General features: G+C 42.7%; 1 protein-coding gene across 1 annotated transcript in view; it reads right to left on the reverse strand.

Moving 5' to 3' along the window:
- Positions 1-27,039, reverse strand: part of eif3ea (eukaryotic translation initiation factor 3, subunit E, a) — a 46,725-nt gene continuing 19,686 nt past the window's right edge. Inside the window, exons 6-13 of the mRNA XM_010905497.4 lie at positions 22,490-22,615; positions 22,091-22,215; positions 18,704-18,830; positions 17,626-17,727; positions 8,204-8,313; positions 2,525-2,627; positions 1,732-1,866; positions 1-211 (exon numbers count right to left, since the gene is read on the reverse strand). Coding sequence (XP_010903799.2) covers positions 176-211; positions 1,732-1,866; positions 2,525-2,627; positions 8,204-8,313; positions 17,626-17,727; positions 18,704-18,830; positions 22,091-22,215; positions 22,490-22,615 — 864 coding nt within the window. The 3' untranslated portion in view covers positions 1-175. The remainder of the gene's footprint in view (positions 212-1,731; positions 1,867-2,524; positions 2,628-8,203; positions 8,314-17,625; positions 17,728-18,703; positions 18,831-22,090; positions 22,216-22,489; positions 22,616-27,039) is intronic.

Below are 27,039 nucleotides of genomic sequence, written 5' to 3' on the forward strand. Positions count from 1 at the left end.
TTGTTTTTGTACATCGTTTTTATTGAATAACTGATGACTTGAAACGAATGTAAGACAAATCCTATCTGCTCTTTGTGGGACGAGCAGGAAAGAAAGAAAACAGGATGCTGCTGCTGTGTGGGAATGCGCTGTCGAAACGGGAATGAAAACGTCCGTCTCTCTTGGCACCCACTCCCTAAAAGCCTGTCTCCTGACCTGCCCAGTTGGGTGTCTGGAAAGAGAAAAAAAAAAAGGTGTCAGAAGAGAGAGGAGAGGTTAGACTACCAGGTGACAGCCACAAAGGTCAACACAAGCAGTGTCTTATTTCAGGAGTTTAAAACTGGGATCCTTCATGCACAACAAAGCTGTGTTCTGGTAAAAAATAAATAAAAACATTTAAAAGCTAAAGGATGGGGGTCTGGAGAGAATTTAACTAACCGGATATTCGGAGGCCGCTATGAAATCAATGCCTTGAGAATCGAGGATATCAAAATAGACTTTAAACGATGAGGCTGCAGCATTTGCTTACATTAGCTTTGTTTACAAACACAGTACTACAAGCATATACTCGGTGTTGGGATGGGGGACGACAGTCAAACTAAACTTACAAATCTCAGAAATTCCAGTCCTTACAGATCGAACGGGTATGTCATTAATTTAATGTACATGTCCGTAGATTTATTCAAAAACCGTTCCCGGATTAAAGACGTCAATCAGACGACCTCGCAAAGAAAAAAATCCAAGTGACTTGTAGATTTAAGCAAGCGTGTGCCCGTGCATGATGCCCCCCCCCACAGCCCATCCAGATGGCCAGTAACCCTATTAGATGGAAGTGATTTGTAGCCCTGAGGACAGGGAGAATGTAACGGCACACTCAATGAGTTGTCTCCAGCCTCTCTGGTCTAATTACAGAAATATCTTAATGAGGGGCCTCTATGCTTTTACTGGACAGAATTATAGCAGCTCTCCTCCAGCAGATATTCAAACAATAGGGACGGGGGAGAGGTAATTGAATACATCAAAAGATACCTACTCGAAACGGCACAGTTAAAAAGAAGACTTTTAAAAGCCCACGTCGTAACACCGCAGCCTTGGCCCAGGCATGCGGGCACGTGAGTAAGGGCCAGCGGTAGAATGACACATTTAAAAAGAGTAAGAATCTGCTTGACTTTTTTTTGTCCTCTCTTGAAGGATCACTGCTTGTGTGCACGTGTGTGGGGCTCTGGGATGCGTGTGATCACTGTCAACGACATACCGCTCACTCAGACACGCAGTTGAGATCAAAAACACAGGCTGAAGTTTGGACCCCGAGCCAAACATCTGCAGGGACCTGCGCTTAAGTGCAGGGAACTCGGCAGGTTGAGTAACGCCCGGTGACGCTGGGTGTGAGAACGCACCTTATTCACGCCAGCGACCACTGAGTCAGAGGGCTCCGGCCCAGTTTTACGGCGGCGTTGACATCTACCTTGTCATTAGCCCTTTGAAGATCAATGGGATGATGAAAGCATCAGCTAGCTCAGTTAAAACTTGCTCTTACTGGCCAATGCCGTGTAAAGGGCAGCTTTATATTTTGCTGTGACTGCCGATGGTACTTAATCTGCATTCTTCACGATGATTACGAAAAGGGCTTTGAACTGCTTTGAACTACACCGATCGCGTTAGAGCTGATTGGTTGGGAGAAAGGATGGTTGTTCTAAGTCATTCGCAAATGGACAGGTGGGGGGGGGGGCGTTGATGGGAGAACTGGCTCACCTCGTTCCGGTTGGCATGGGCCATCTTCTTCTCAATGTTCATGGCCAGCATCTGGCTCCTGAAAGACAAGCTCTTGGTCTTCTCGATCACCTGCTGGTACGGCGAAACGGCGTTGTTCCCCATCACAACGTGACCCTGGAAAAGAACGGTTGGGGGGGGCAGAGTTAGGCCTGACCACACGACGTGGAGAGCCAATAGCATCGGGTCTCATGGAAACATCACTTCACCAAAAATGCCAACCTCTCATGCCACATTTATGTAAATGTCAGTGCATGTCTAGGTAATTCTATGTCATTCCAGGGGCAGCGGCGAGGCTATGATTTGCTGATTACAGAGAACTCTGTGCAATGACGGGAAATGCCAAAACCTGCAAGACCCAATGTAGAGCGGACCAGATGAGAACAAGGGACCTTAAAAGGACAAAGGTATTGTGGTTGCTCAACACGGTGTTTAGTCAACAGCGTGTTTACGCTTCACATTGCCGTCACGGTAGCAAGCGTTCTCATCCGGAGCGCCTAACAAAAGCATTTCACGTTAAGCGTCTTGCCCAAGGGCACATTTTTCTAACCTTGTTGGCACTGGGATTCAAACCGGCAACCAATTACTGGCATAAGATTACCAAAGTACCCTTGTGTCAGTCACTCAACGGCTCGGTACAAGTACCTCATCTAATGGTAGACTGAACATTTTTATTTCCAGATTAGGAAATGACAAGAATGATACTAAATCAATCAATGCAGTGGGAGCTTAGGCCATTGATTGATGCTGCAGGCAGATGGGGCATCAGTCCTACCAGTTTAGAGTCTATCTTGGCATCCAGTCGGGCGTTGCGGATAAGGTTGACGATCCATCTCTCGGCCTCCTCGGGCGTCATGTTCAGCTTGTCTGCCAGCATGCTGAGGAGCAAAAGGAGAGTTGAGAGTTTTCCAGGAGAAGGGCAGTAACACATTCATGTGCTCTAAGAACGTTAGCAGCTAAGACCTTACCATCAAAATGGGGCTTTAGTGAAAATCCAACTTTTCCAAACCCTAACCTAACATTTTATGCCAAAAATGAACCCTAATGCCTAACCCTAAACCTGATTAAGCTTAACCCCAACTTTAGACTAAAACCTCACACTTAAGCCCCCCAAAAAAAGTGCCTTTTCAAAATTGGGGTGAGGGAAAAAAAAGTAATTGACTGTCTTGGGAGGTGTGCCACCTTCTGTACAGTGAGAAATATTTCAGTGCTTTTAGGGGACCTCGTTTAGCGTTAAAGCACCCCAGCAGGTAGATATCATCACTGGTACATCCAAAATCCGATTGTTTACCTTACAGAGCCGGATACAACATTATGTAGTTGACATTTATGTCCCAAGTTGGATCAACCATGGTGGTCATGGATCACTGATCAGGGCGATAATGTGATGTACTGACAGTACCTGAATTGATATCATATGAAAAAAATATTTGAATTCACTTTTGCTACGCTTTGCACTTTAGTTAAGGGCATGCTATTTGAGCTTTAATTTTCTCAGCATGTCTTCTCAGGTTGGCACTTCTATGAAACATGTAATACTGTTTCAATTGGCAATTTTTTTGAATTCAAGTAGCCACTGGTCTCAATATTTTAAATGAGAGACAATGGCATAGCATAAACCATGTATTTCACCGGCCGAACGATCACAAAAGGCATGTGAAAAGTTGATGTTAAAAAAAATTGGAATAGAACATCCATTTTCAGTCTGATATGTCCAACACAATTTAGATCTGATTAACCTTTATCAAAGGCATACTTTCAGACCAGATATGGCCAACCTCGAATTTCACTCGGATTGGCTAGTGAAATTACAGAAAGTGACGGATCTCATGGGTGTTAGGAATTTCAAGGATACAGTTTGGCTTTAGTTCTGGACAGATCCAATGAAGACCTTTACCAGGAGGTAATGTACAGAAGTAGAAAACAACTCAACACCTCCACAGGTGAAATAGCATGGATCACAAACAGTGAAGGGATTATTGATGACAATCTCTTCAAAAGACATGGTCTGACGACGCCACGAATCCCCATTAGCGACACAATGTGATAGGTTACATCACACTGAGGCTAAAAGGCCCATGGGTTTCAACGCTAATGAAGCTGCTCAAGGACCCAGAGCAAAGGGCCTTCTGTGAAGGAGAACGATAGATTTAGTGACTACACAGGGCCGACTCAATTAGGAACCAGCGTGAGCCCGGCCTCCCCCGCCGGTCAGTCACTTCTCTTTTTGACATCTTCTCCTGGACACACTCCCGCCACCTGGCCCAGGGGACCAGCCAAACAAGAGGGCCAAGCAGGACAAGCTACTGTCCCCAAATGAAAGCCAGGTTGCTGCCGCCGGGGTGCTCTTTGATGGAGGGATGGGGATGTGTCACCGAAGGAGGAGGCGGCGGGCTGGGGGAGCTCCTTTGATCCAAAGCCTTTTCCAGTGCAGCTGGCGTCCCTCGCGGCTTTGAAAATAACCAAACCCCCTTGCTCTTACTACTACTACTACCACCACCACCACCACCACCACCACCACCATCTTTTTTTCCACCCACTCACGTTTCCTGCCACCCCCCAGACCCCGTTTCAAATAAGGGGTCTATAAATATCCCCACCTTGTCTTCCATACATACCACCACTACAAATACAGCCAGTTCATTCACATCCCAGCCACCTCACACACTGCGCTTTCAACAACCCTCATTACTGGACCAGTTGGCCAATATAGATACGTGTGTGTGTGTGTGTGTGTGTGTGTGTGTGTGCACGCACGCGTGTAAACCTTGGGGTTATGAGGCCTGCATAAAAACATTTCACCCCACTAATTATCATTTCCTGCTCCATTTATCAAGTTACTTCACCTCGGCGATGGGATAGAGCAATCGGTGAGAAAGCCAGACCCTCGTCGACCAAAACCACCTCTCACGCTATGGGGTCAGACTCAGCCCACAACAGTGGGCCCATTTTCGCCTGTCGCTTCCCAAACGCTGACTTCTTCAAAAAGTCTTTCTTCCTCGTAAATGTGCATTTGGAAATAACCTCATTTGGGATAATGTTTGCCTTACCTCAAGGCCCCCAGACAGCGAAAAACACATTCTCTCTGCTCCCTGACCATAACTGGTCGTCGTTTCTGAAAAACGTTGAAAAACCACGTAACGGAAGGGGTTGGGATGACATCAGTGTCTGGAAGAGGCATTAAAAAAAAGAAGAAGCCCAACAACAAATAAACAGGATTACCTCAGCATATAAGAGGCACACGGCCTCGCGGTCTGCCAAGTAACAGAGCATGAGGATCCATCACCACTCACCACAGCGGCGATGGAGGAGGTGAAGGCCGAGAGAGAAACACCAGTTAAGGATTGATTAACGGCCAAATCCCCACACCCAAATGACTAAATGACCTGCTCACCCCTCCCGGTGCCTCGCCTGTACAGCGGAGTGGGCTTACACACCGGGGAAAACGATATGAAATTGCTCTTGTCGATCTCAGCGACCGGATGAGCATGTTCAATCGCAGTGTTGGACCTTGACGGGAAGCGCGTGTCTGTGTCAGGAATACAGTCAATGCTTCAGAGAACATGGACTGGAAACAGTTCTTTAGAGTAGGTTTAAAATGTGTGTTCATCGAGCATAAAAGGGGAACCATATACTTCATAGATGAAGTCAATTCATTAATAGAAAACTGAAACGGGGTTGAACAAAGTTGAGCGGTAGCAGGCAGTATCAAACCTTTTATCCACTTTTTTCAGCAAGTGTGAAAACAGCATAGAAAAACTGTCAATTCATTGTTGGTGAGGACAAATGCTCTTAGTGTATGACATTCTCTTGGAGACCTAAGAGTCATCAGTAAGCTCCTTGCATTGGAATTAAATGATCCGCAAAATTTTTCCGGTTTCAACATTAAACCCAGGAGATTTGTGATTGCCGCAGAGGTATTTGTTTGGCAAGTGGATCAACTAGAGGGTGCACGTCAGTCAAGACCAGTCAAATCAGAGATCAAAACAAACATAAGCCCGCTTGGTCATGGGGGGAGTTGGCCTCAACGACAGCTCGCCCCAGAACACCATCTCCCAAGTGTACCAGAGCGCCCTGAAATGCCCCCAAGGCAGCCCCCTTTCCTGCACTCGGGACAACATCAGGAGTAACAACCTCCTCTAATCTAATTCCTGAAGGAAAATCTGGCAATGCTTTCCTGGTGAAGAGCATTCGGGTGTAGCCTTTACAATAGACTTTGCTTCATCTGCCCCTTTATGGACCGAGTTTTAACTTTGATCCTGACCTGGAAGTTCAGGAGATGAGGAAGGAAAGAGAGTGTGGGGGGGGGGGGCAGACAGACCTAAAAGCTAAGCTATTCACATGTCCCAACTAGACAGCCTTCCTGACTGGTTTTGTTTTACACAGCTGTTGTAGCCCAGGTCCTAGAGAGTGAGATAGTGTTTTCACTTCAACCCCCTCACTCTGCCTCCTCAGAGTTCAATTTCAGACTGAGGGGGACAACCACCCCGGTGATCTGGGAGAGGGGTCAGGATGACCGGGTTAGAGTTGAAAAACTAACAGAAGTGCCCCCTTCTTAACACGGCCCGGAACAAGTTGAAGGCCTTGTTAAATACTACCATATGACAGTGTGAACAGATCCACAGCCATTGTGAGTGACCCTCCTCACTTTTCAACATGGTAGGGTAAAGTCAATTTATTTGGGGCAAGCTAAATGATTGCCATGTCTCTCAAATGCCTCTGTAAACAAGTGGAAAGACGTTACATTTTTACATTCAAGGACATAACAATACTATTCAAACTATCGGGGGAACCTAAGTGTTGGGGGAAAGTGGTGGTGATGGGAAAAGATTTGTGAATCCAAAGAATTAAAAACTCAAAACTGAAAAACATGCCCAGGAAAATTCCGTAAGCCTAGGGTAGACAAACGCATATGTGGATGCAATTATGGACTGCAAAGCTCAAATCGTGGAGTCTCATTTTTACTGCCTCTGTTTTTTTTGTTTTCATGAGCCTTTCTGCATAAAGTAACTCAATTACCCGCACTTCTGAACTACTTTCGTCCTATGCCGTGGGCAAAAAAGCAAGCAAAATATCTGCGAAACCTTCATAGCCAACAGCTGTAAAAATGTCCTCATTAAAAACAGGCATCAAATTGATTTGCTTGGATGCAGGGAGCTTCAAGGGTAGCAGACTAATGACATGGAATTTGAGCGTTTGTCAAGAATGGACGACACGTTCTGTCCAGCGTCATCCCGACGGTTTACAGAAATACAGAAATCCCTGACAATGCCGAGTGCCACCGTGTGCGTGTAGCTTGTCCTCCACGATCTCAGCTAACAGACCGACAAACACGAGGGGGAGTAAAAAGAAGAAAAATCACAATTCAACTTCCTATTTCAGTGTTGCCACTAACCTTTGTGGTCTTTAACAAGTAAATGGATCCAATTGCAGCAAGTCTGCCAAGAAAAAAGTAAAAGCCGGGACTACTAATCAATTCCAGACAATCTGCAACTGGAGATTTCGACAGAGAGCGATCGTGTTCCACGGTTCAACCTTGACTACAGACCTCCACAGCTCTGTGCAAAAATCTGTGAAATAATTCCTATCAAAAGTAGTAATTTGCTTGCTCTTTTGAGTCAGTGTTCACAATGCCGTACTCCAAATATTCCATTCAAAGTTGAAAAGAGCCCTTTTTGCTGTACTGCAGTAAAGCGAAATGCATTTTCCAAATGTTCACGGTACACTAAACATCACCTGTTAATGTAATAGCCATCTGACTAGAGCCAAGTCTGCAGTAAAACGAAGGCTAATGCTAGCCTTAGCCCTAGATGTGCCTCATCTTAATACATTTTATTTCCTAGAACTGATGCACGAGAGGCAGCCAATTCTATAATCCTTCCTAATTCCCTGCAATTACAGTTTAACCCCCGCCCCCCTTTCCCCAATGCTCACCGTAATTAGCATTGACTAAATGTCTTGGTTTTGGTGAATATCCAAAGCAAGTTTTGTGTTAGTGGATGTAATAAGACTTAGGGAGGAAGCTGAGAAGCGAACCCTGAACCCCTGCCTCAAGCCATCCCGACCCGGGACGACCTGAAGGGGAGTGACGATGTGCCATTCCCCTCACCCCCTGCGGCAGCTGGCAACCTCTAAAGCCATCGAAGCCCATCCAAACACTGACCTCTTCCAGGGAGAAACATGTCCCTGATTTGGGTCTCTTAGACAGGTGTGGTCTTTAAAGTTTAGTGAGCAGAACAACCAGTGGAGACCTGAAAGCGGTTAAAGCACCCAATGCCTAATCCCTAAGATGTTTAGACGGAGATGGGAGAGTATTTGACCGGGTGAAGGGAGCAATAAAGACTAATAAGCGGGCGGGGCTGGCCACTGCAGTGCCGCCTGTCAAGTGCCTGGATGGAGAGGTCAAAGGCCCTTTGTCTGGCCAAGTTCAGAGGGCCTTATTTCTCTGTCTCACCTGATGCTGATGCACTGGTGGATTCTGCAGAAAGTCTCGAAGATGAACAGGCGGGCGTTCTCGATAAAGTCCTCCAGGCAAGCCACCAGGAAGAAGTCATTTACAAGCACCTGGAAGAGAGAGAACATCTTGAACAAATATGACACCTAGCACTTAATATGCATACACTCATTTCTAAGACAAGCAACAATGACAAAAAAAATTATACATATTCACGGGAGGTTTTTGGAAAGATAAAGCAGTTAAACAAGGACAGAGTGTGGAGCTTTCTGGAAACTCATTACTGCAATCGAGATTGGCCTTTCTGTCTGAGTGGTCTTGGAGAGGCATAAGAGTGCAGCAGCAACAGGTTCCCCCCACTTGCTGTCGTTATGAGATTGAAGCCCTGATTCAATTGTGGGAAAACTCAATTCACTGCAAACCAAGTCAAATGAAAACAGAGCAGGATAAATCTTTCTTGCTAAACATGCGGACTAAAGGGGGATGGGGTCTTGCTCTAGCTACATTTAAGTTACATGGGCAGTTTACTTTGGCAAAAGCCTTTAAGTAGAAAGGGGAGGGAAAGAAAAGTAGGTAGGAGCTACTTGGGGTGATCCAAACGTACCACAGATCTTTGAAATCCACTGTCGCCACATGAAACGAAAGGCTAGAATGTAGCCGGCCAATCGACTGACCATGGTGGCTGTGACTTATCACCACTCATCTGGCCCCAGTGTTAGAAGGTCAATTGTGTTGCGCATGAGCAACCAATTTACACACCACCATACTCTCAAAGGGTTCTACGACCTCACCAGGGAGAAAAGAACACCATATGCTCAACATTAGAAACCATGGACCAGGCTTGCCCACATTTCTCACCTGCAGCCAGCCATTCCACACACTTGACAGGGGCTACAGGCAAATTAAGATGCAACCGCCATAAAATCGCAGTGAGAGAGTTCTACGGTAAGTGCTCATGACCCCACTTCAACGTCATGTCAAGAACGCTTACATTCCTTTGTGGTTATTACGGCGTTCCTACAGTATTTTCAGTCACGGTTCAGCTCACAAGGCCTCTGTCTTCAAAAAGTTCTCCCAAATCTTTGTTTGCTTAGAGAGCTGCTATCTCCTTCGGGTTCCACTTGAAGGAATCCCAATTACATGGCGCTATCAGGCAACTCCACATTTGGACTATGACAACGCTTATCTAGGCATGATAAACTTCCAACAGCTAAGTGCACTAATCACGGTCATCTGGGACTCAGGGCCCTATGTCCTCAAACAAGTTTTGAAAAGGGCCTGAAGTGGCCTCATGCATGTGAGGAGCTAAAGCCCAAGTAGGTGGTTTTCCTACCCTTTTTTTGCCTAGCAAACATCGCTAACATCTGACAGTGATCCGAGCTAGCACAGGGGAGGGGTGAAAAACACCTGCAAGAAGAAACATTCAACAGGCACATACCCATTTCAAGGAGGAATTCAAATGTCTGGATACCCACTTTACCTTCCAAATCAATTGCCAGTCGCCGTGATGAGTGCAGGGAAGACAGTGAAGTACAAAAACAATACTGATATGAGACCGTGTAAGAAACCAATGAATAAGTGCCTAACAGTTTAGAGTGACGCGGCTCTTTTGTTCTCTCCAATAAATCCAAGCCGATGCATTACACATGCTCGTCGAGACCAAGGCTAACCCCTGATGGAATATCTTCTTACCTCTGGGCCATCGCTGACATTATACAGAATATCCTTTCAACTCTTGATGGATGTTTTAGTTTTGTGCCCTTCCCCCTTGGCCTTGTTTTGAAATGAGACCATTTGGTGAAGATTCTCACACGTAACACACTAAGGTGCAACACCGGCGCTCACCTCAACAGACAGGCGTGTGAACAGGGCACGCTCCGATTAAGGCCTTTGTGTGTGCTGGGGCCTGCTCTACTGAGACAAAAAGGATAACGGCCCCTGATGCAACGTGGCTAAAACACCTTAAGGAGAAACGGCACTGACCCAAGCAAGAGGCGGGGAGCAATGTCTGCCCCGACCAAGTGCAGTCCCTCTGTAAACAAGACCCATGGCAGGGAGGTCAAGGCCAACCGTGGGTTCTTTAAAAGTATGCAAGTGTTTAACGAGCTTGGTGATTGAGAATGTGTCATGTCTTTGCTGAAATGGGATGAGTCCTAATACTGCTGGTGGTACAGGCTGTGACTTAACGAGAACCACCCGAAGCATTTTAAAAAGGACATATCTTATTTTTGGAGGCCATGTGTTGGGTGCTCTGTCAGAGCACACGTTTGGGGGAGCAGGAAGTATTAATGAAAAAATAAGAGAGCACAAATGAGTATAGGGACCTGATTTGTTATGATGCTGACTTGGGGAGCTGCAGGCTCTTTATATTAGTTTGAGAAAAGATTAGGATAAAATGGGACCTTCAGTAAACCACTGACATGATTTATAAACATTTACTTCTGCAAAAAGAGCCATTTGATCAGGCCAGATGTTTTCCATTCTGTTCGTTTATCGTCAAGAAGCAAAGATGAAAAAGAGAGCAAAATAGCCCCAAGTTTAGCCTTTTATTTTTATGCAGGTCCAAATTATCAAATCATTTGGGAAATCTCAATTACACCCTTCTATGCAAGGAATGAGTATGGGGAGATCAGGTTTCAGAAGAACATACCCCAAGCACTGCACCAATTAGCACACCTGCTCTGACTCCAAACCTGATTGCTGCCCAGTGATAGGGTCTCCAAAACCTATCCAGCCGCTTGTCAGTAAATTAGCCACCTCTTGGGCATATTCAATCAAAGCGCCAAGAAATTTGCCATAGACGACGGTTTACTTATTCATTTTCTCATGCTTGTGAAAGTGACATATATTCAGGATAAATTAAACAAACCACAAGTTGCACATCTATGGACATTTTCAACTATTAAACTATTGAAGTATTTCAGTATGCCATGTAAACTTGAAAGTGACCACTAGCTATCCCTTAAAGCTAGGACTGAGTTTCAACATCCACTTTGTTTGTATATAAATGATATGATGCATACATATTGATTCTTGAAAAACACAACATCTCTAATGAGTTTAATTCTCATATCAGAACCCTCAATAAAGTTTGCTCTACTTAGGTTGAAAAGAGTGTAAATGCAAATAAACAGGGTATACCCGCAAAACTGTATTTTATACCCAGGCCTTGCTTTCATAGCTCTATGAATTTACATTTCACCCAGACCCATTCTTCAGCTTTTAACCAAAACACAGGTGGAGAGACCACTGTTATTTTTAAAATTAAGGATCCCAGCCTTAAAGGGTATTTAGCTTGAGATTTAAAGAAAATGAAATCATAACTTTAAACATTCTTTGGCCACAGTTTGTCCAACTGTTCATCCTCATACTAAGTAAAATTATGCCATGAAAACTCATTTCAAACTTAGAGGCCACTATAACAGTGGCCATGCTGATTTCCAGGGGAGTGCCTTGAGAGCTGTGTTACAATTAGAAACACTTGCATTCCTACTGCTTTTTGTCTAGCAAGTGAACCCTTTTTTAACACAACAACTGGATCCTTTCGTAGCTGCCAGGATTAATCTTTCAGTTAAATGCTTTATTGATCTTGGTGCTGAACAATGCATATTAATTTCAAGCGAAATATTTGGAGCCGGAGATCTTCAAATCAGCCGCTGTAGGAAAAAAGTAAGTGCCTCATTTCACCTCACCTTTCCACCTTCTACGCACGTATTCCATCTTACTGTCGCCAAAGGAGCTTCCCTTGTACCTCACAGTATTTGGAGAACAAATCTGTACTCTGGTGCAGCTTTCAATTCCATCCAATTCTTTATGTGGTAATCTCCAATCTTCATTTTGTTGGTAACCTTCTGGTAGATGGTGCAGTGTGTGCTTGTTTCTGTTGGCGGGTAGACAGATTGGACAATCTGTCTACCTGCCTTTGAGCAAAGTAGGTAACCCTAGTTGCTCCAGGGTCAATGTCAAATAACTGTTCCCTGGTCGTGACCCAAACTACCAAGCTTTTCTCAGGGAGAGTGGGTTATGCAAAACTACACTTAAATTTCATACAAACACCAGTGACTAATAAAACATTTCTCTTTTCAGTGCTATTAGAAGTAATTGTGTGATGAAAGTCATTGAACTTTTGGCACCACTAAAAGGAGAGCCATGACAAGTTGGAGATAGGAGAGGTATGATATGCTGTTCTGGGCAGGAGTCAATTGTAAACACATTTACTCAGAAAGTGTTTTGATTGGGTCTTATTTATTCCATTTGCAAGATCAAGGCCTCAAGCTTCCTCATCAATTTGGGCATCCCATTTAAGAGAGGGAGTAAATACGACCGTTTGGTTTTGTGGGGCGATGTTTTAGTAAAACAGATCTGCATTTGTTCAATGTGAAATTGAGATACCCAACCTGAAGACAGTTAGACATTAAGTAGCTAGCTACAATCTATATTTAGTTTGACCTAAATGACCCGTCTTCGCCATTGGTTAGTGGTCATCGAACATCGTCTAAGCAAAAATACTAGAGCTTGTGCAAATTCTGTTGGCTGGGGATTTCAAGCCAGCTTGACCCAAATTAACACGCAGTTTGCTTCTGAGTCAGCTGTAACAGCACTACCAGCTAGCCATCTATTAATTCAGTTTGCTACCAGAAATGTTGGATTTTGTCAGCAGATCTCAAACATCCATTACCTGCTCAATAATATATAGATCATGAGTTATACACCAGAGCAATACATCTTGCTAGCTACACATAACGGCGAGTAACAAGCTAGTTGTGATAAGAATCATTATGAAAATGTATTGCGTGATTACTATCCAGAGACCGTCAACTTAAAGCATCCTGGCAATCAGCGTCAGTAAACCTCAACACTGTCTATTACAAATGTTGGTGGGTTGGAGTTCGCCAGATATTAGCCCATTCTGGAATAATTTCGCATGGGCAGTCCACAGAGTAAGCAACACCTTTTGACAAATGGCTGGTTTGTTCACATTGCCTTGTGTTGTTTGTGGGGACATGGCCTAGCTGAAATTCAACTTTGCAGGTAGTTAAGTGCATATGTTATTTTTAGCAGATGCATTTAGCTGAGAGTTTAAGGGTAGTACACCTCAACCCATTACAAACCGAAATGGAAATAAATGCTCCCAATGGCTGTCCATGACAGACATCTCTTAAATGAGCGTCTAAACCCCTCTGCATAGACCTTTGCTTAGAAAGCTTTTACTGTTAACTACCAGGCTGATGGACAATTACAGGCCATCATAAAAATCTGTCCAGACCTATGAGTCACAGGGTTTCCCAGAGAACCTCTGTATCACACAAGTGACCCAATACAACACTACAATCAAGTAATATATTTGGACCAAGTTATTAAAAGATTTCAATGTATTAAGTCTATGGGAGAAAGTTGGAAAGGTTCGCTCGTGCATCATACCCAATGGTGCTCATTTCAGCACAAGCCATAGGGGAACACTGGGAGTAATGGCCAACTTTAATCCTTGCTTAAAAGGAATCTTCAGAGCACGACACAAAGGACAAATGCTCCAACACAAAAATAGTTGTCTAAAAAGGAGAAATGACCTGTAATGCACATGGTGTGGGAAGGGGGGGGACATGTGAAGGCACATTCATCTCCATAAGAGTTGTTCTTTAAACTCATAGCCGTTGTTCTGTATACCGGTTGAAAAATCACAGATCGGGTCACTGATAAGCAACAAAATTAGAACCCAGTGGCTGTAAAGCTGGGACTGGCAACTAAGTTCAGCCTTGAAACAAATTCCTGAGCTAGTAGTCAGCTGGCCAAAACATAACCATATTTTAGTATGTAACTCAGTGAAATTTTCTGTATTAAAGACATGTTTTATGTAGATTGCTTTGTGTTGACTGGTGGCTACAGAAAATAGTTTGCATAGTGTCAGTTTGAAATCTTTTTGCATAATATTTTGATTCCAGAATCGTTATGTCAGTTTATCATCAGTTAGATGTCTAAGCATTTGACAGTAGGGATGTGCACTGGACAAGAGTTGACTATCCAAATAGCATGCGGTATTATTCTAATAGTATTTGGTCAACCGAAATACACGTTTTTAACAACTACTACCGCAAAAAGAGTGGGTCTAGTTCCCATAAACATTAGCGTAATGGCCATTTGTGCGACAAGACAGCGAGCGTGCATATGGAGGAAGCAGTGTGGTAGACAAAAATAACTCTGCTACAGAAATTAAAGTGAATATTTATCAACACATAAAACTGAGTTTATTGGATGTAGGAGTATAAAAAAAAGAAACCAGGCAAGTCTAGTTCAGCCGGCCCACAATAAAAAGCGTAGATTGTGGTTGCCCTCCCGAGATTTGAACCCGGATCACCCACGTTAAAGGCTGTGTCTTTAACCACCACGCCACCAAGATATACATCTGCCAAGTGTCGGTATAGCCTCTTGACATTATATAATTCTGTAACATTTCTCACCACAAATAGCATCTATGAACTCTATGGCTTTTGCCATTGGCTGTTTGAACAGCTCATTAGCCATTCATGAATGACATTGATAGAGAATCTATCAATATAGGTGACAATAGTGATGGCCATTCGAGGGTTCATTACCGTTCTTCTAGTAGCAGGATATTATGCTAGGAGTGCTAACTCAGAAATAATTTTTCAAAATAAAATCCATCATTGAAATATATAAGGTAATATATTTAATCTAGTCTGTACATTTTATATTTAATGTCCATTCCAATGTAATTCTTGTCTGTTGTTTCACAGACTAGATTGTTAACTATATTTTGCCTTATACATTTCAATTATGGCTTTTATTGGGATTGTGATATTGTTGTGCTGCTAGCAATATCTTGCGGCTAAAATAACGTTAATGAAACCTTGAATGGCCATCACTAGGTGACGATAACTGACTTTACGTCAAGTGAAAAGACAGGAGAATCGTGGAATCCACTACAAATAGTCGCAATACTGTATACCCGTAAACAGTTTTACTTGAGGCTTACTATAACGTAGCTGCTGAATGTTGTAGCCAGCTTTTTATCTATCCTGACCCAAAATACATGCGTACTTCAAAATTCCACAAGAAATAGTTGCACTATAACCGTGAATAGTTTTATTGCGGCCCACAATTAAAATTATTAAATATCACCGTCCTCACTGGATTCGAACTCTGGTCTCCCACCTTCAACCACTACACCAAGGCGCTACACGTTTTACTAGTTGCTAGACATCATTCAGCATTGTGTTAAACTAACGTTTCTTATTAAGTTTACTTCCACCACAAAGAGCGTCTATAAACTATGGCTTTCGCCATCGGCCGTTTTAACAGCTTATTAGCCAGTAATAGGCTTACTAGTATATACTAACTTTCTAGGAATAGTCATAAGAATTGAGTAATTTCCAGCGAGATTGAATATGAACTTTTCCCTGACAAAGCTATTTCATTTCATGGCACAAAAAGTTTCATTTGTGAATTACATTGAAAAAATAACTATAGGTGATGAAATGGACTTTCTCGTCAAGTGAAAAGATGAGAATCATGGAAACCCCAACTCTTTTACTGCCCAAGGGGTTTTGATAAAGCCTATATTATTACCACCAAAAGCAAATTAAATTGCAATTATTTGTATATCATTAGACTTACACTATAATAGTGGTATAACATTTACCATATAGACAAACTGTTAATTGCAATTATTTGAGCGACAATCAATTAACCAAAATGTCAATCGTAACAGACCTAGCTGGGACATAGGTGAATGCGGGCCTACACGAACAAACTCAGGGTTAAAAGAATTTCCCCCAAATAAGAATCAAGATCGAACTATCCCTTGAAGTTAATGTTTTACATTTGTATTTTTGAACTGGGTTAATGGCTCCAATAATTTGTCTGCAGTGACTTATTAAAGTCCTATTGTATAACCAAGCTTGTCATGTTACCCAAATGACAGAGATTGCTACTTATATATACAAAAATGTTGGAATTGCCAAAGGAACAAGAAAGAAAAACAAGGCATGCCTAGTTTAGTCGGACGACAAGTAGAACTGGTGACTGCTGAGCCAGGGAGGGGGCTTGAAGAGTTATTTATTGGCCAAGTCTGGATAACAGGCAGCCAGTAGACATAAACCCATCAGCCATAACATTATGAACACACGCCTAATATTGTGTAGGTCCCCATTTTGCCGTCAAAACATCCCTGACCCATTGAGGTATAGACTTCACTAGACCTTTGAAGGCATACTCTGCTATCTGACACCAAGACATAAGCAGCAGATCCTTTAAGTCCTGTAAGTTGCGAGGTGGGGCCTCTATGGATCAGACTTGTTCGTCCAGCATATCCCACAGATGCGCAATTGGATTGAGATCTGGTGAATTTGGAGGCCAAGTGAATGCCTTGAACTCTGTGTTCCTCAAACCATTCCTGAACCGTTTTTCCTTTGTGGCAGGGCGCATTATCCTGCTGAAAGAGGTTAATGCCATCAGGGAATACTGTTGCCATGAAAGGGTGCACAAGGTCGGCAACAACGCTCAGGTAAGTGGCATGTGTCAAAGAAACATCCATATGAATGGCAGGGTGCAAGTTTTCCCAGCAGAATACTGCCCAAAGCATCACACTGCCTCTGCCAGCTTGCATCCTTCCCATAGTGCATCCTGGTGCCATGCGTTCTCCAGGTATGCGACCTGGCCAACCACGTGATGTAAAAGGAAACATGATTATCAGACCAGGCCACCTTCTTCTATTGCTCCGTGGCCCAGTTCTGATGCTCATGTGCTCACTGTAGGCACTTTCAACAGTGGATAGGGTCAGCATGGTCACCCTGACTGGTCTGCAGTTATGCATCCCCATACCCAACAGGTGTTTTCTGACACCTTTCTCAGGACTAGCCTTAATTTTGTCAGCAATTTGAGCTACAGTAGCTCATCTGTGAGATCGGACTACACGGCCCTGCCTTCGCTAATGAAAAACTGAATTCAATGGCGTAAACCCATAGTATATTAAAAAAATCAAGCTATGTTTGTTCTAGTTTGGTTTACTGTGATAGGTGGTTACAGACAGCAAGCGGTGAAAGGGGCGGCTCATTCTTTTTCAATGGAAACTTTTTAATTATGTAGCTAGCTACTATATATGGCTTGTAGCCAGTGAAACCATAGTTTATCCTCAAATAATCCTAATTTGTTTTGTCCCTGGTCGAATGTGACACCCAGTCTCCTGTGTGGCAGACGGCGTCACTAACCACTACTCTATTTAACGACGGGTAGTTAGTCAGTCACTCAGATACAATCACTCATCTTGAGCAGCTCCATTTATGTGGTCTGGCAAAAAAACTAATTGTGAGATGGTTGGGGACCAGGACAAGGTTCCAAATCCAAAAGCTTGGGGATGTCGCATGAAATAAGAAAAACTAAGAAAAAGACAGACAGCTGCAACTTACCGACTCGCACTCCCTCAACTTCTTCTGAGCGCTGTCAAAGTCAAAGTTCACATACAGGCACTCCACAAACTCTGTTATGGGATCTTTGTAGGTATAGGACTCCTGGAAAGGAAAAAGAAAATGTAACTTGCACATGGGGTGTGCTAGGTCTTTATTTTTCAGTAATGTACAGAGCACGCATTCTCAACAAGCAAGGCAGCCTGACTATAACCCATTACTTACAAAAAAAATATCAAAAAGTCCAAAGTGGAGGGCTATGGCTAAGTAAATAGTAGAACTTACAAAACAGTGAATAAAACAGATTCAGAAAAGTCCCATAAACAGTTCCAAACCATGCTATGGGGGAGAGACCCAAGAAGACCCATGGCCAGAGGACAGAACGAGCCTAGAGCACATGTTTTAGTGATTATGCCGAGCCCACCGAGACAGTGCTTATTTAGATTTCAGAGCCACTGATCTCTGAAGAAGCTACTGTCGTTGGCTATGGCAAAGAAGTCAGTACACTACAATCAGACCGTCCACTGCCATTCATCAAATGTAATGGGTTCAAGACTTCTCTATCCAGGACCAGAGCTCTGAAAATCGCTGATCTTACCAAGTACTGTAAACCCCTATCAGACAAGGCCTTAAATTCCTCAGATGTGTATAGAGATTCCCAGGAGCAGTAACAGTCGTTCACATCCGTAGAGACGGAATGAGGTCTCGTCTTTGTGCCATTACGACATATCAACCCACACAGAGACGCACCATCAATTTTGATGGTGTCCATCCTTTTCATGATTGGCTGATCCCTCCTGATCAGTTGGACAAGACACTGACAGGATCATTAGCAGGGAACAGCTAAAGAGGTCAAGTCCCTCTAAGTTGACTACATGAAGATAGTAAAAATGCCAATGCACATACATTAATGGGTTACCCAGGTTCAATGTTCCATCTCTGTGGTGTTAAATAAATAGTCCTACACCTGTCAGTGCATTAAACATTTTACTGGGCAGGAAATGGGGGGGGGGGCACAGTAGGGAATGTATTCCAAAATGACTCTGGTAAGGAAAGCGTTCATATTTTATGTTTTTTTTACCTGCTGTATGACCTTGACCAGGTCTTTCAGGACCTGCCTCCGCTTGCGAACATCTTTGTTTGTGATGACTGCCGTAGTCAGATAACGCAGGATGTGGGGGCACATAGTCTGAATAGCGTTGAGGTACCTAAAATCAAGGTTGAATAAGGTCATAAACATAACAAATAATCAGGGTTCTTAACTGGAAAGGACAGAAAAAAGTACCCAGCAAAACAACAACAACACGGTACCTTTAGTGAGGGCTAGGCATAGTTAACTTAGAGACTTTAATGCATGGATGTAAGCAAATAGACTATATTTTTCTATTTATGTTTTGACATTTTCAACCAAATACCCTGGTGACAGAACACTCTGCATGGCACAGATTTTAAGAACTCCTTTTCACCCCTTGTATGAGGAAGGAAACCTGGACTCTGCAGCCGACACAGATCACTGAGTCCAGGACCTGCCCAGTAGCTGAAACCCAATCCACCAGGTCCTTGTTTCTCAGACACAGGTCAACTGACTAAGGGCTGAGCACGGATGTGGGCCTTGTCAAAGGCCGATTAAAACCTCAGACAACCATTCTTACTCAACAGACAGTGCTTCAGGTCATTTACTAACACTTTAATAGAAAAATGTATTAAGTAGACTGTAGAACTGCTCTTTCCCCTCATCTGAATAGAGATCATCGACCCTTGTCCCCAAATCATAGAATCCTCCTCCTCCGGCAAACAAATTACATTTGAAAAGAGGAAGAAGAGATTTCCTGCCAATGCTGGCATTGAGATTAGGACAGAGAAACATGTCCAGGGCAAAGAGGAAGCACCATCAACAACGGTTTAAATAGACGAAACAATTGAAAAAAGGAAAAGAGGAGCCCCTTATGACGTTAGGGTCTACAAACAGCAAAGAACAGTGCAGGCAGTGGGCAAATCAGTTAGAGAAGCCTCCTCTTGCTTTGTACTCATCTGACTCTGTGTAAGATCACAACACTCTGTGCAGTGTTCCCGATTAACTTACACCTACTCTCCCTCTCCAGGGGTCTCCAATAGCAAGTCATACTGCATGAGTCATATCTGGGACTGGTAAAAAAAAAAATACAAGTTGTAACATTCACCCGACCCCACTTCGGGGACCAAATCATTTTGGAGCTTGAGGCAAACATTGTTGCTGTATTTTAGGAGGGGGACGCATTCAAGGAATTGAGCCAAGAACCTGGTAGTTTCATATCGCCCTCTGTTCAGTTGCTATGCCAGTCTGACGGTGATAAAGTTACAGGGACAGGCAAAAGGTTACTCCGTTACTGAGAGTTTTATTACTCTTTTTGATCAAACTAATAACACATGCAGTAGTATTTAGGTGAGAGCAGATTATCTATCCCTGACACAAGTCTAAAGAAAAACTCTGCTTGGAAATTAAAATCCCACTCCGAATTTAGGTGCCCTATTTATTTCCGAGCTCACATACTACATATTAAACAGCTGACATGATCAAACCCTCATCGTAGCTATTCCAGTGAGGCCGGGAATTTCAAATAAGCTACTTGAACAGAGCAGCCAGAATGTCAGTGACCAAGCAGTCAAGATAACACAGTCCAATGATGAACATGCTGTTCTCCATCTAGCCAAATATTAAAAATATTTATCTAACATTCAAAAACACTTCGATCCAATATTGTATTTTTAACTAGAAGATGGTTCTAGCATTAGGGTTGTTTTAACTGCAGCCTCACATTAGATATAAATCCCTAACTGGCTACAGTTTGACTGCAAACAATGGATCAAATTATCTGCATTTGAAGGAATGATCATTAACTTTTTATTACACAGATAAGAGTCTTCTCGCATGTATCATTAGTTGAATTTCTGATCAATGCAAAGGGTGTCAAAGCAATGTCAGTAGCTTGTTTTGCTTGTGGTACACAGTATTTTTGCATATAAATAAATCCTAGCCTTCAAATGACAAAACCAAAATTAGAAATTACAGAAAAATAGTGTGGAAAAAAATGTCAGGTATTATTTAATGTGGCCTAAATTACCATTATTATGGTGTCGTTGTGAATTATTCAATGAACTATATCTACTTAAATATCAAGTGGAAAGTGCCCTAAATAGCTGCCAAATAACCTGCCAGCAAAACTGAACTGGGGTCACTAGCTAATTATATTATGGCAACCACCACGTTCATCAGACCTAACAATTCATTGTCCAGCAGTCATCATTCCAGAACAATCCATAACGCCTCACTAAAGTGAGTGCTTTACCTTTAGCATATTGTTTACCTGCCTTTACTGCCATTTCAGTGTAATACTTATAATGCCCTTTCGAGTAACATGATTGCAGATGTGTATTATTGAAGGTCATTGATGTCCGCCTTTATTATCTTGTTGGTATGTTAACTGACAGACTAAAATAACAATATTCTCACAGTGAATGCCCTTGAATACAGAGATTAGAATTAACACACAAGGAAGTTCTGGCACAACTTTCGCTGACTGCACAGGTAAATGAGGTCAAACCACAAACTAAGGCCCAGCAACTGGTTACCAACTTTAGCCAAAGGAAGTAATGGTCAAGGGATGAGGGAAGGAGGCCAAGCCTCACAGCAGAAGTGGTTTCTTGACTCCTGAAACTGCAAAGCATACAGAACTCCCTGAAGTTTGTTCACACAGATGTTTGGGTGAGCTTTTCATGACTAATTATTGTGGAGGCTTTATCATCTGCAATAAAATTTAAAAAAACTAAGAGAGAACCAGACATCCTAATCTGCTATGTTGTGGTGGCCTGTCATACATTCAGTTGACTACAATCCTCTGTTCAATTACACAAACCACCTATCAGAATATGGGGGGTTATAAGTAGTAGTGTGCAAATTTCAAACAGTATAGGCTATCGGTATCTGATCTGTTATACACATGGACTAACTCAAAGAAAAGAGTAAACAGACCACACAATAAATGAAACCACTTGGGGGGGGGGGGGGGGGTGATTCAGACTTCTTACTAATGCTATTAAGAGTAAACGGTTTAATTTTAGTCTAAAAAGAATGCATCTGATTCTATCCACTTGTAGCAGGACCAAGCCCCTGCAGCTGCCAGCTGAATTTATGAAACCTGTTTGGGTATAAACCCTGGGGTCCAAAGGTTCAACTGAGGTTCAGCCCCTTTACTGTGCATCGCCTTTAAAGATAATTTCCCTTCCTCTCCTTGAAGATGCCAACGGGGCAACATCTTAACAATCGCCTCCTAGGTTACTCAAGTTTATTGTGGATCAGTGAAAACACGGCGCCTCAGAGTGTGGAGAAGGCCGCTTCTACAAGCCAATGTGTTAATGAGTCTTAGTCATATGCTGCCAGTGTTTCAATATACAGATCAATTGGACGGTGTGTTGGAGGGAGTGTACTTACTGAGGCTGATACAGGAAAAGCTCAATGATGTTGTCTCTGCCTTTGGGGTGGTTGAAAAACACAAAGAGTGACCAGTGGATCAGCCACGTCCTCTGCTGAAGGGACTGAAGAGGGGAGCTGACCGACTGGACAGGAACACAAAAAGACAGGACTATCGGAGGTTGCAATACAAGTATGCCATGAAGGAATTTAAAAGTCCAAAAAAAACTTTCATGAACTTGAGGTCTCTAGACGGGAGAAAACAAAACAAAATTCCCTTCCAAGAAAAAGCCCCCACCACTTCAACTTTACCAGATATGGAAATCTATCAAGCCACAAAACAGTCAATGGGGGGGGGGGGGGGGGTTCTATGTAAGGGAATTCAAGTGCAATGTCAAATTGAGAGATTGCAGCATTTACGTTGTTATCGATAGTCTCCCTCAGGCGGGTGAGGTCCTCCATCGCAGCCTCCCAGTTTTGCATGAGGATCTCAGAGGCTAGCTTCCCCCACAGGGAGTTCAAGGCGTTCCTGTCGGTGGCCGGGACCTGGTAAAAGGCAGCAGGACAAACTCATTAGTACATGTAAAACAAGGCATCATGTCTCAGACAGCAGCCAACCGGAATACACCTGCCAGCTGAGCAGGCCATGGCAGATTTAATCCTGATAAATGCCTCTGAACAACGTGTGTTGTTTTCACACACCCGAACGGTCAGGGAAAGTCAGTGAATGAGAGGCCCCTGACAGCGCTTGGGTCCTCATTGGTTCAGGAGATACTTGGATTTGATTGGATAAACATATAATACCATCTGTAGGGAATGGGCCTTGGCAAAAAGAAAAATGGATCATGAAAGACAGCAAAAAACGTAATTTGCTGCACACCGATGCGGAATCTGCTCAACTGCAAAATATAATGTTTTGCGCTCCTTTGAGATTAACAGGGTGACTATGAGCACATTTGAAGGATATGTGAGCACATCTATACAAAGTGACAGAGCTACAGCGTTTCATTAGTAATGTAATCTTATTGTGGTAACTCTTAATGGGCACATCTCCAAGACAGGCCTAGAGCATTTCAGCTTTGATCTTTCTGTTTTAACAAAATTGGTTATTTGACCTAACTCTTCTTACCTGGCAGAGTATGTGAGCAGAGAGGGCCCAAGTTAGACCAGAAGTTAGGGCACGTCTGGCCCAGCATGCATTTTGTAGGATTCTTGTGATTCCCAGCTCATTGATTAAGCAGTCCTTGAGTTTGCCATAAATGTGTCCATAGGGAAAGTTAGGTAACATTAAATTTTACTCGCTAACCTATTAATTGTATACATTTTATTTGAAAGGCACAGCCAATAACACTTTGCTTATTTCAATCGGCAATTGCTTATATGGTAAACATTTTTAAATAGGGCAAAGGCTTATTTTTCAAATTGTCTTTGATATTGTCATGGCCATAGATCAGATTCTCTCTCACAGGGGGAAATTATGGTTGGAAAAGCCTTGGTAGGCAATTCTGGACCAGAATATGATCAAAGCCTTAAAATGACTTCACTTCCTTCAATTTCATTTGAGTTCTTGGCTGAATGTTTAACTTATCAGTACAATAAATTGCAATTGCACATAACACTGGAGACATCCACAGGCAGTGACTGGGGAGGAGAGGGAGGGCATGGTAGGCCTCTTAAGAGGGAAAAAACACCCATTTAAGTATGAGCAGGACAATCCCTGCTCTCTGAAAACCCTCTGGTCTTCTACCCTTTTCTGAAGGGAAAGTATGTACGCCCCTCCCACCTCAGGTGGTGTTGTACAACGTCTGAGATCTTTGATCAACAATGCTATATGGTCAAACTTGGAGTCACTAACAGAAGTCCGGACAATTTACTCCATGTCAGGTAAATATAGCAAAATAATACATGTTGTTTGGATGGCTGACTTTATGATAAAAATTCAAACAGGATTATTGGTGAATTTCATCATGACGGAACATGCAGGTTTAGTAAAGGAATGTGCATTCTCAAACAGTCAAAGCAAAACAATACATATCACAAATCATAAGACAATAGCGGCTTAAATTACATGCTAATTAGTCCCTGATATACAGGACAGTTGGATGTCTTCAGGACAGATTCTGGACACCCAATCACAACATAATGGCCACAAAATCACCACATCTAAGTAATGAATACCAACATTTATAGAGCCATTTATTCCACAGTAACCAAGAAACAAAATAAGCAAATATTTACTGGTAGACATTAAGTTTGTTTTTCACATGTTTTATCAGTGAAGTTACGCTCTCATGTTTTGATCGCAATAAACACTGATTTGTATAATGCCTGAACAAAAAATACTTGTCCCGTTGCATCAGCCATTACTCAAATGTAATGAACAGAATGTTGACGGTCCTCCCACAGGCTACATGCAGCCTATATAATTATGTTCTTGCAGATTTTGTGGGACCGTCTGAACACCTCACAAGCCTTTAACAGTGAGACTGAGTATCCGATAACTTAGAAGTCTATTGCTATTCATTTTAATCAACATTTGCAGATAGGGTTATAGTATTAAGTTCAAAAGTGGATTTCAGACCATCCCACAATTTAAACAGTTCAAAGGTATGGGAGGAGGTGAAATTAGTGAAAATGATTTTAGGTTCTTAAAATGTGCCTTCCAGAGACAGAGACCTCTGAGTAACCAGACATGAACGTCAACTGAAGGACTAGAAAGAAAAAAATGTTTGGAGGGGGAAAAAAATCTGTTCTCTTTCATTATGCAAAGCCTCCATGTTTGTACTGATCAATCCCGTGTAAAATATACTTCTCATTAGACAATATAATTGCATTTTCTGGTTATATACATAATCGGTTGAGGTTATAGAGCTCCTAGTGTGATTATATTCATGTGCGACTTGAGACACACAGAGCACACTGTCTTCGTACCCAGCCAACGAATCTAGCACACTATGCAGAGCAGCCACAAGAGCAACTTCAGAAGGGGCATGGTCTTCAGTACGGGGGAGGAAGAGAACACAGAGCAACAATGTAGAGTACCTTAGTTTACAGAGGTTGATACGAAAGCAGATTTTCCAACACAGGATACTTTACACCTGAACATCTCCTGAAGCCATTGTCTGTTTTTACTAGTGACAGCATCAAATTACAAGAGGAGAGTCAGATTCTAGTCAGCTAGCGCAGTGTTTCCCAATCATAGTCTTTGTGACCCAAAGGGGTGCATGTTTTGTTTTTGCCCTAGCACTCACACACCTGATTCAAACATTGCCCTACCACTTACACACTTGACTGATGTAATCAACCTATCATCATGTGTAATCTGAATCAGGTGCGTGAGGGCTAGGGCAAGAACAAAAACATGCACCCCTCTGGGGCCCAAGGACCAGTATTGGGAAACATTGAAGTGAATTGCAGCAGACCGACGGACGCAAGTGCGGTTCTCTCCGTTATCATGGCACCGCCAGACATTCCCGATATGTTGAATTTTTACTACACGCAGGTGACGTCACAAGGTTCTTAGCAATATACCACATAGCTTTTTACTAGAAATACTTATTTTCTTCAAATCCTTACACAGCTAACTCATTCGTTTAACATTTTATGGTGTAAATGGTAGGGGGCTGGCTGCAAGAATGAGTGGCTGGTAAGATTAAATACCTTGTTTGGTAAATTTATACCGAGGCATTGTGTAATATACAACTACAGAAAGGAAATGTGTATTTACCATATATAGAGAAAGGTCTGGAAATATTTGGACACAAACAATTTTCGTAATTTTGTCTCAGTACACCACCACAATGTAATTGAAATGAAACAACCGCGATGCAACTGAAGTGCAGACTTTCAGATATAATTCATGGGGTTGAACAAAAATATCATATGAAACATTTAGGAATTGCCACCATTTTCATACACAGACCCCTTATTTCAGGGGCTCAAATATAATTGAACAAATGAACACAAGCATTAATAAAATGTTCATGTTTAATACTTGTTAAGAAACCTTTGCAGACAATGACTGCTTGAACACTGAAATGCATGGAAATCACCAAAAGCTGGGGTTCCTCCTTTGTGAGGCTTTACTGCAGCTGTCTTCAGTTGTTTGTTCCTGGGTCTTTCTGCCTTAAGTTTATTCAACAGCAAGTGAAATGCATGCTCGGTAGGGTTGAGATCAGGTGACTGACATCGCCATTGCAGAATATTCCACTTCTTGCCTTAAACTCCTGGGTTGCTTTCACAGTGTTTTGGGTCTTTGTCAATCTGTCAAGTGAAGCACCATCCAATCAACTGCAATGAATTTGACTGAATCTGAGCAGACAATATACCCCTGCACACTTCAGAATTCATCCAGCTGTTTCTGTCTTCTGTCATATCATCAGCAAACATTATTGACCCAGGGCCACTGGAAACCACGCAGGCCCATTCCATCACACTGCCACCACAGAGTTTGACAAAAGATGTGATATGTGTCGGCTCATGAGCCATTCCACACCTTCTCCATACTTTTTTCTTACCATCATTCTGGTACAGGTTGATCTTAGTAGCACCTGTCCAAAGAATGCTGTTCCAGAACTGTGATATCTTTTTTGGCAAAATCTGGCCTTTCTATTCCTGAGGCTTATGAATGGCACCTTGTGGTGACCTCTATTTGCGCTCATTAATTCTCTTTAAGGTAGACTTGGATATTGATATGCCCACATCCTGGAGTGTTCTTCACTTGGCTGTATATTGCGAAGAGTTTTTTCTTCGTCATGGAAAAGATCCTACAACCATCCACCAGTTGCCTTCTGTGGACATCCAGGCTTTGTGTTGCAGAGTTCACCGGAGTGTTCTTTATTTTCTCAGAATGTACCAAACTGTTGATTTGGCCACTCCTAATGTTCCTGCTGTCTGTGAGGATTTCTTTTACAGCCTTCCACTGGCATTGAGATCTCCTTTCACCACAAGTTCAGGATTCACATCAACAG

The sequence above is a fragment of the Esox lucius genome, chromosome 20 (assembly GCF_011004845.1).
Source record: "Esox lucius isolate fEsoLuc1 chromosome 20, fEsoLuc1.pri, whole genome shotgun sequence".
In the NCBI taxonomy this organism is placed as follows: Eukaryota; Metazoa; Chordata; class Actinopteri; order Esociformes; family Esocidae; genus Esox; species Esox lucius.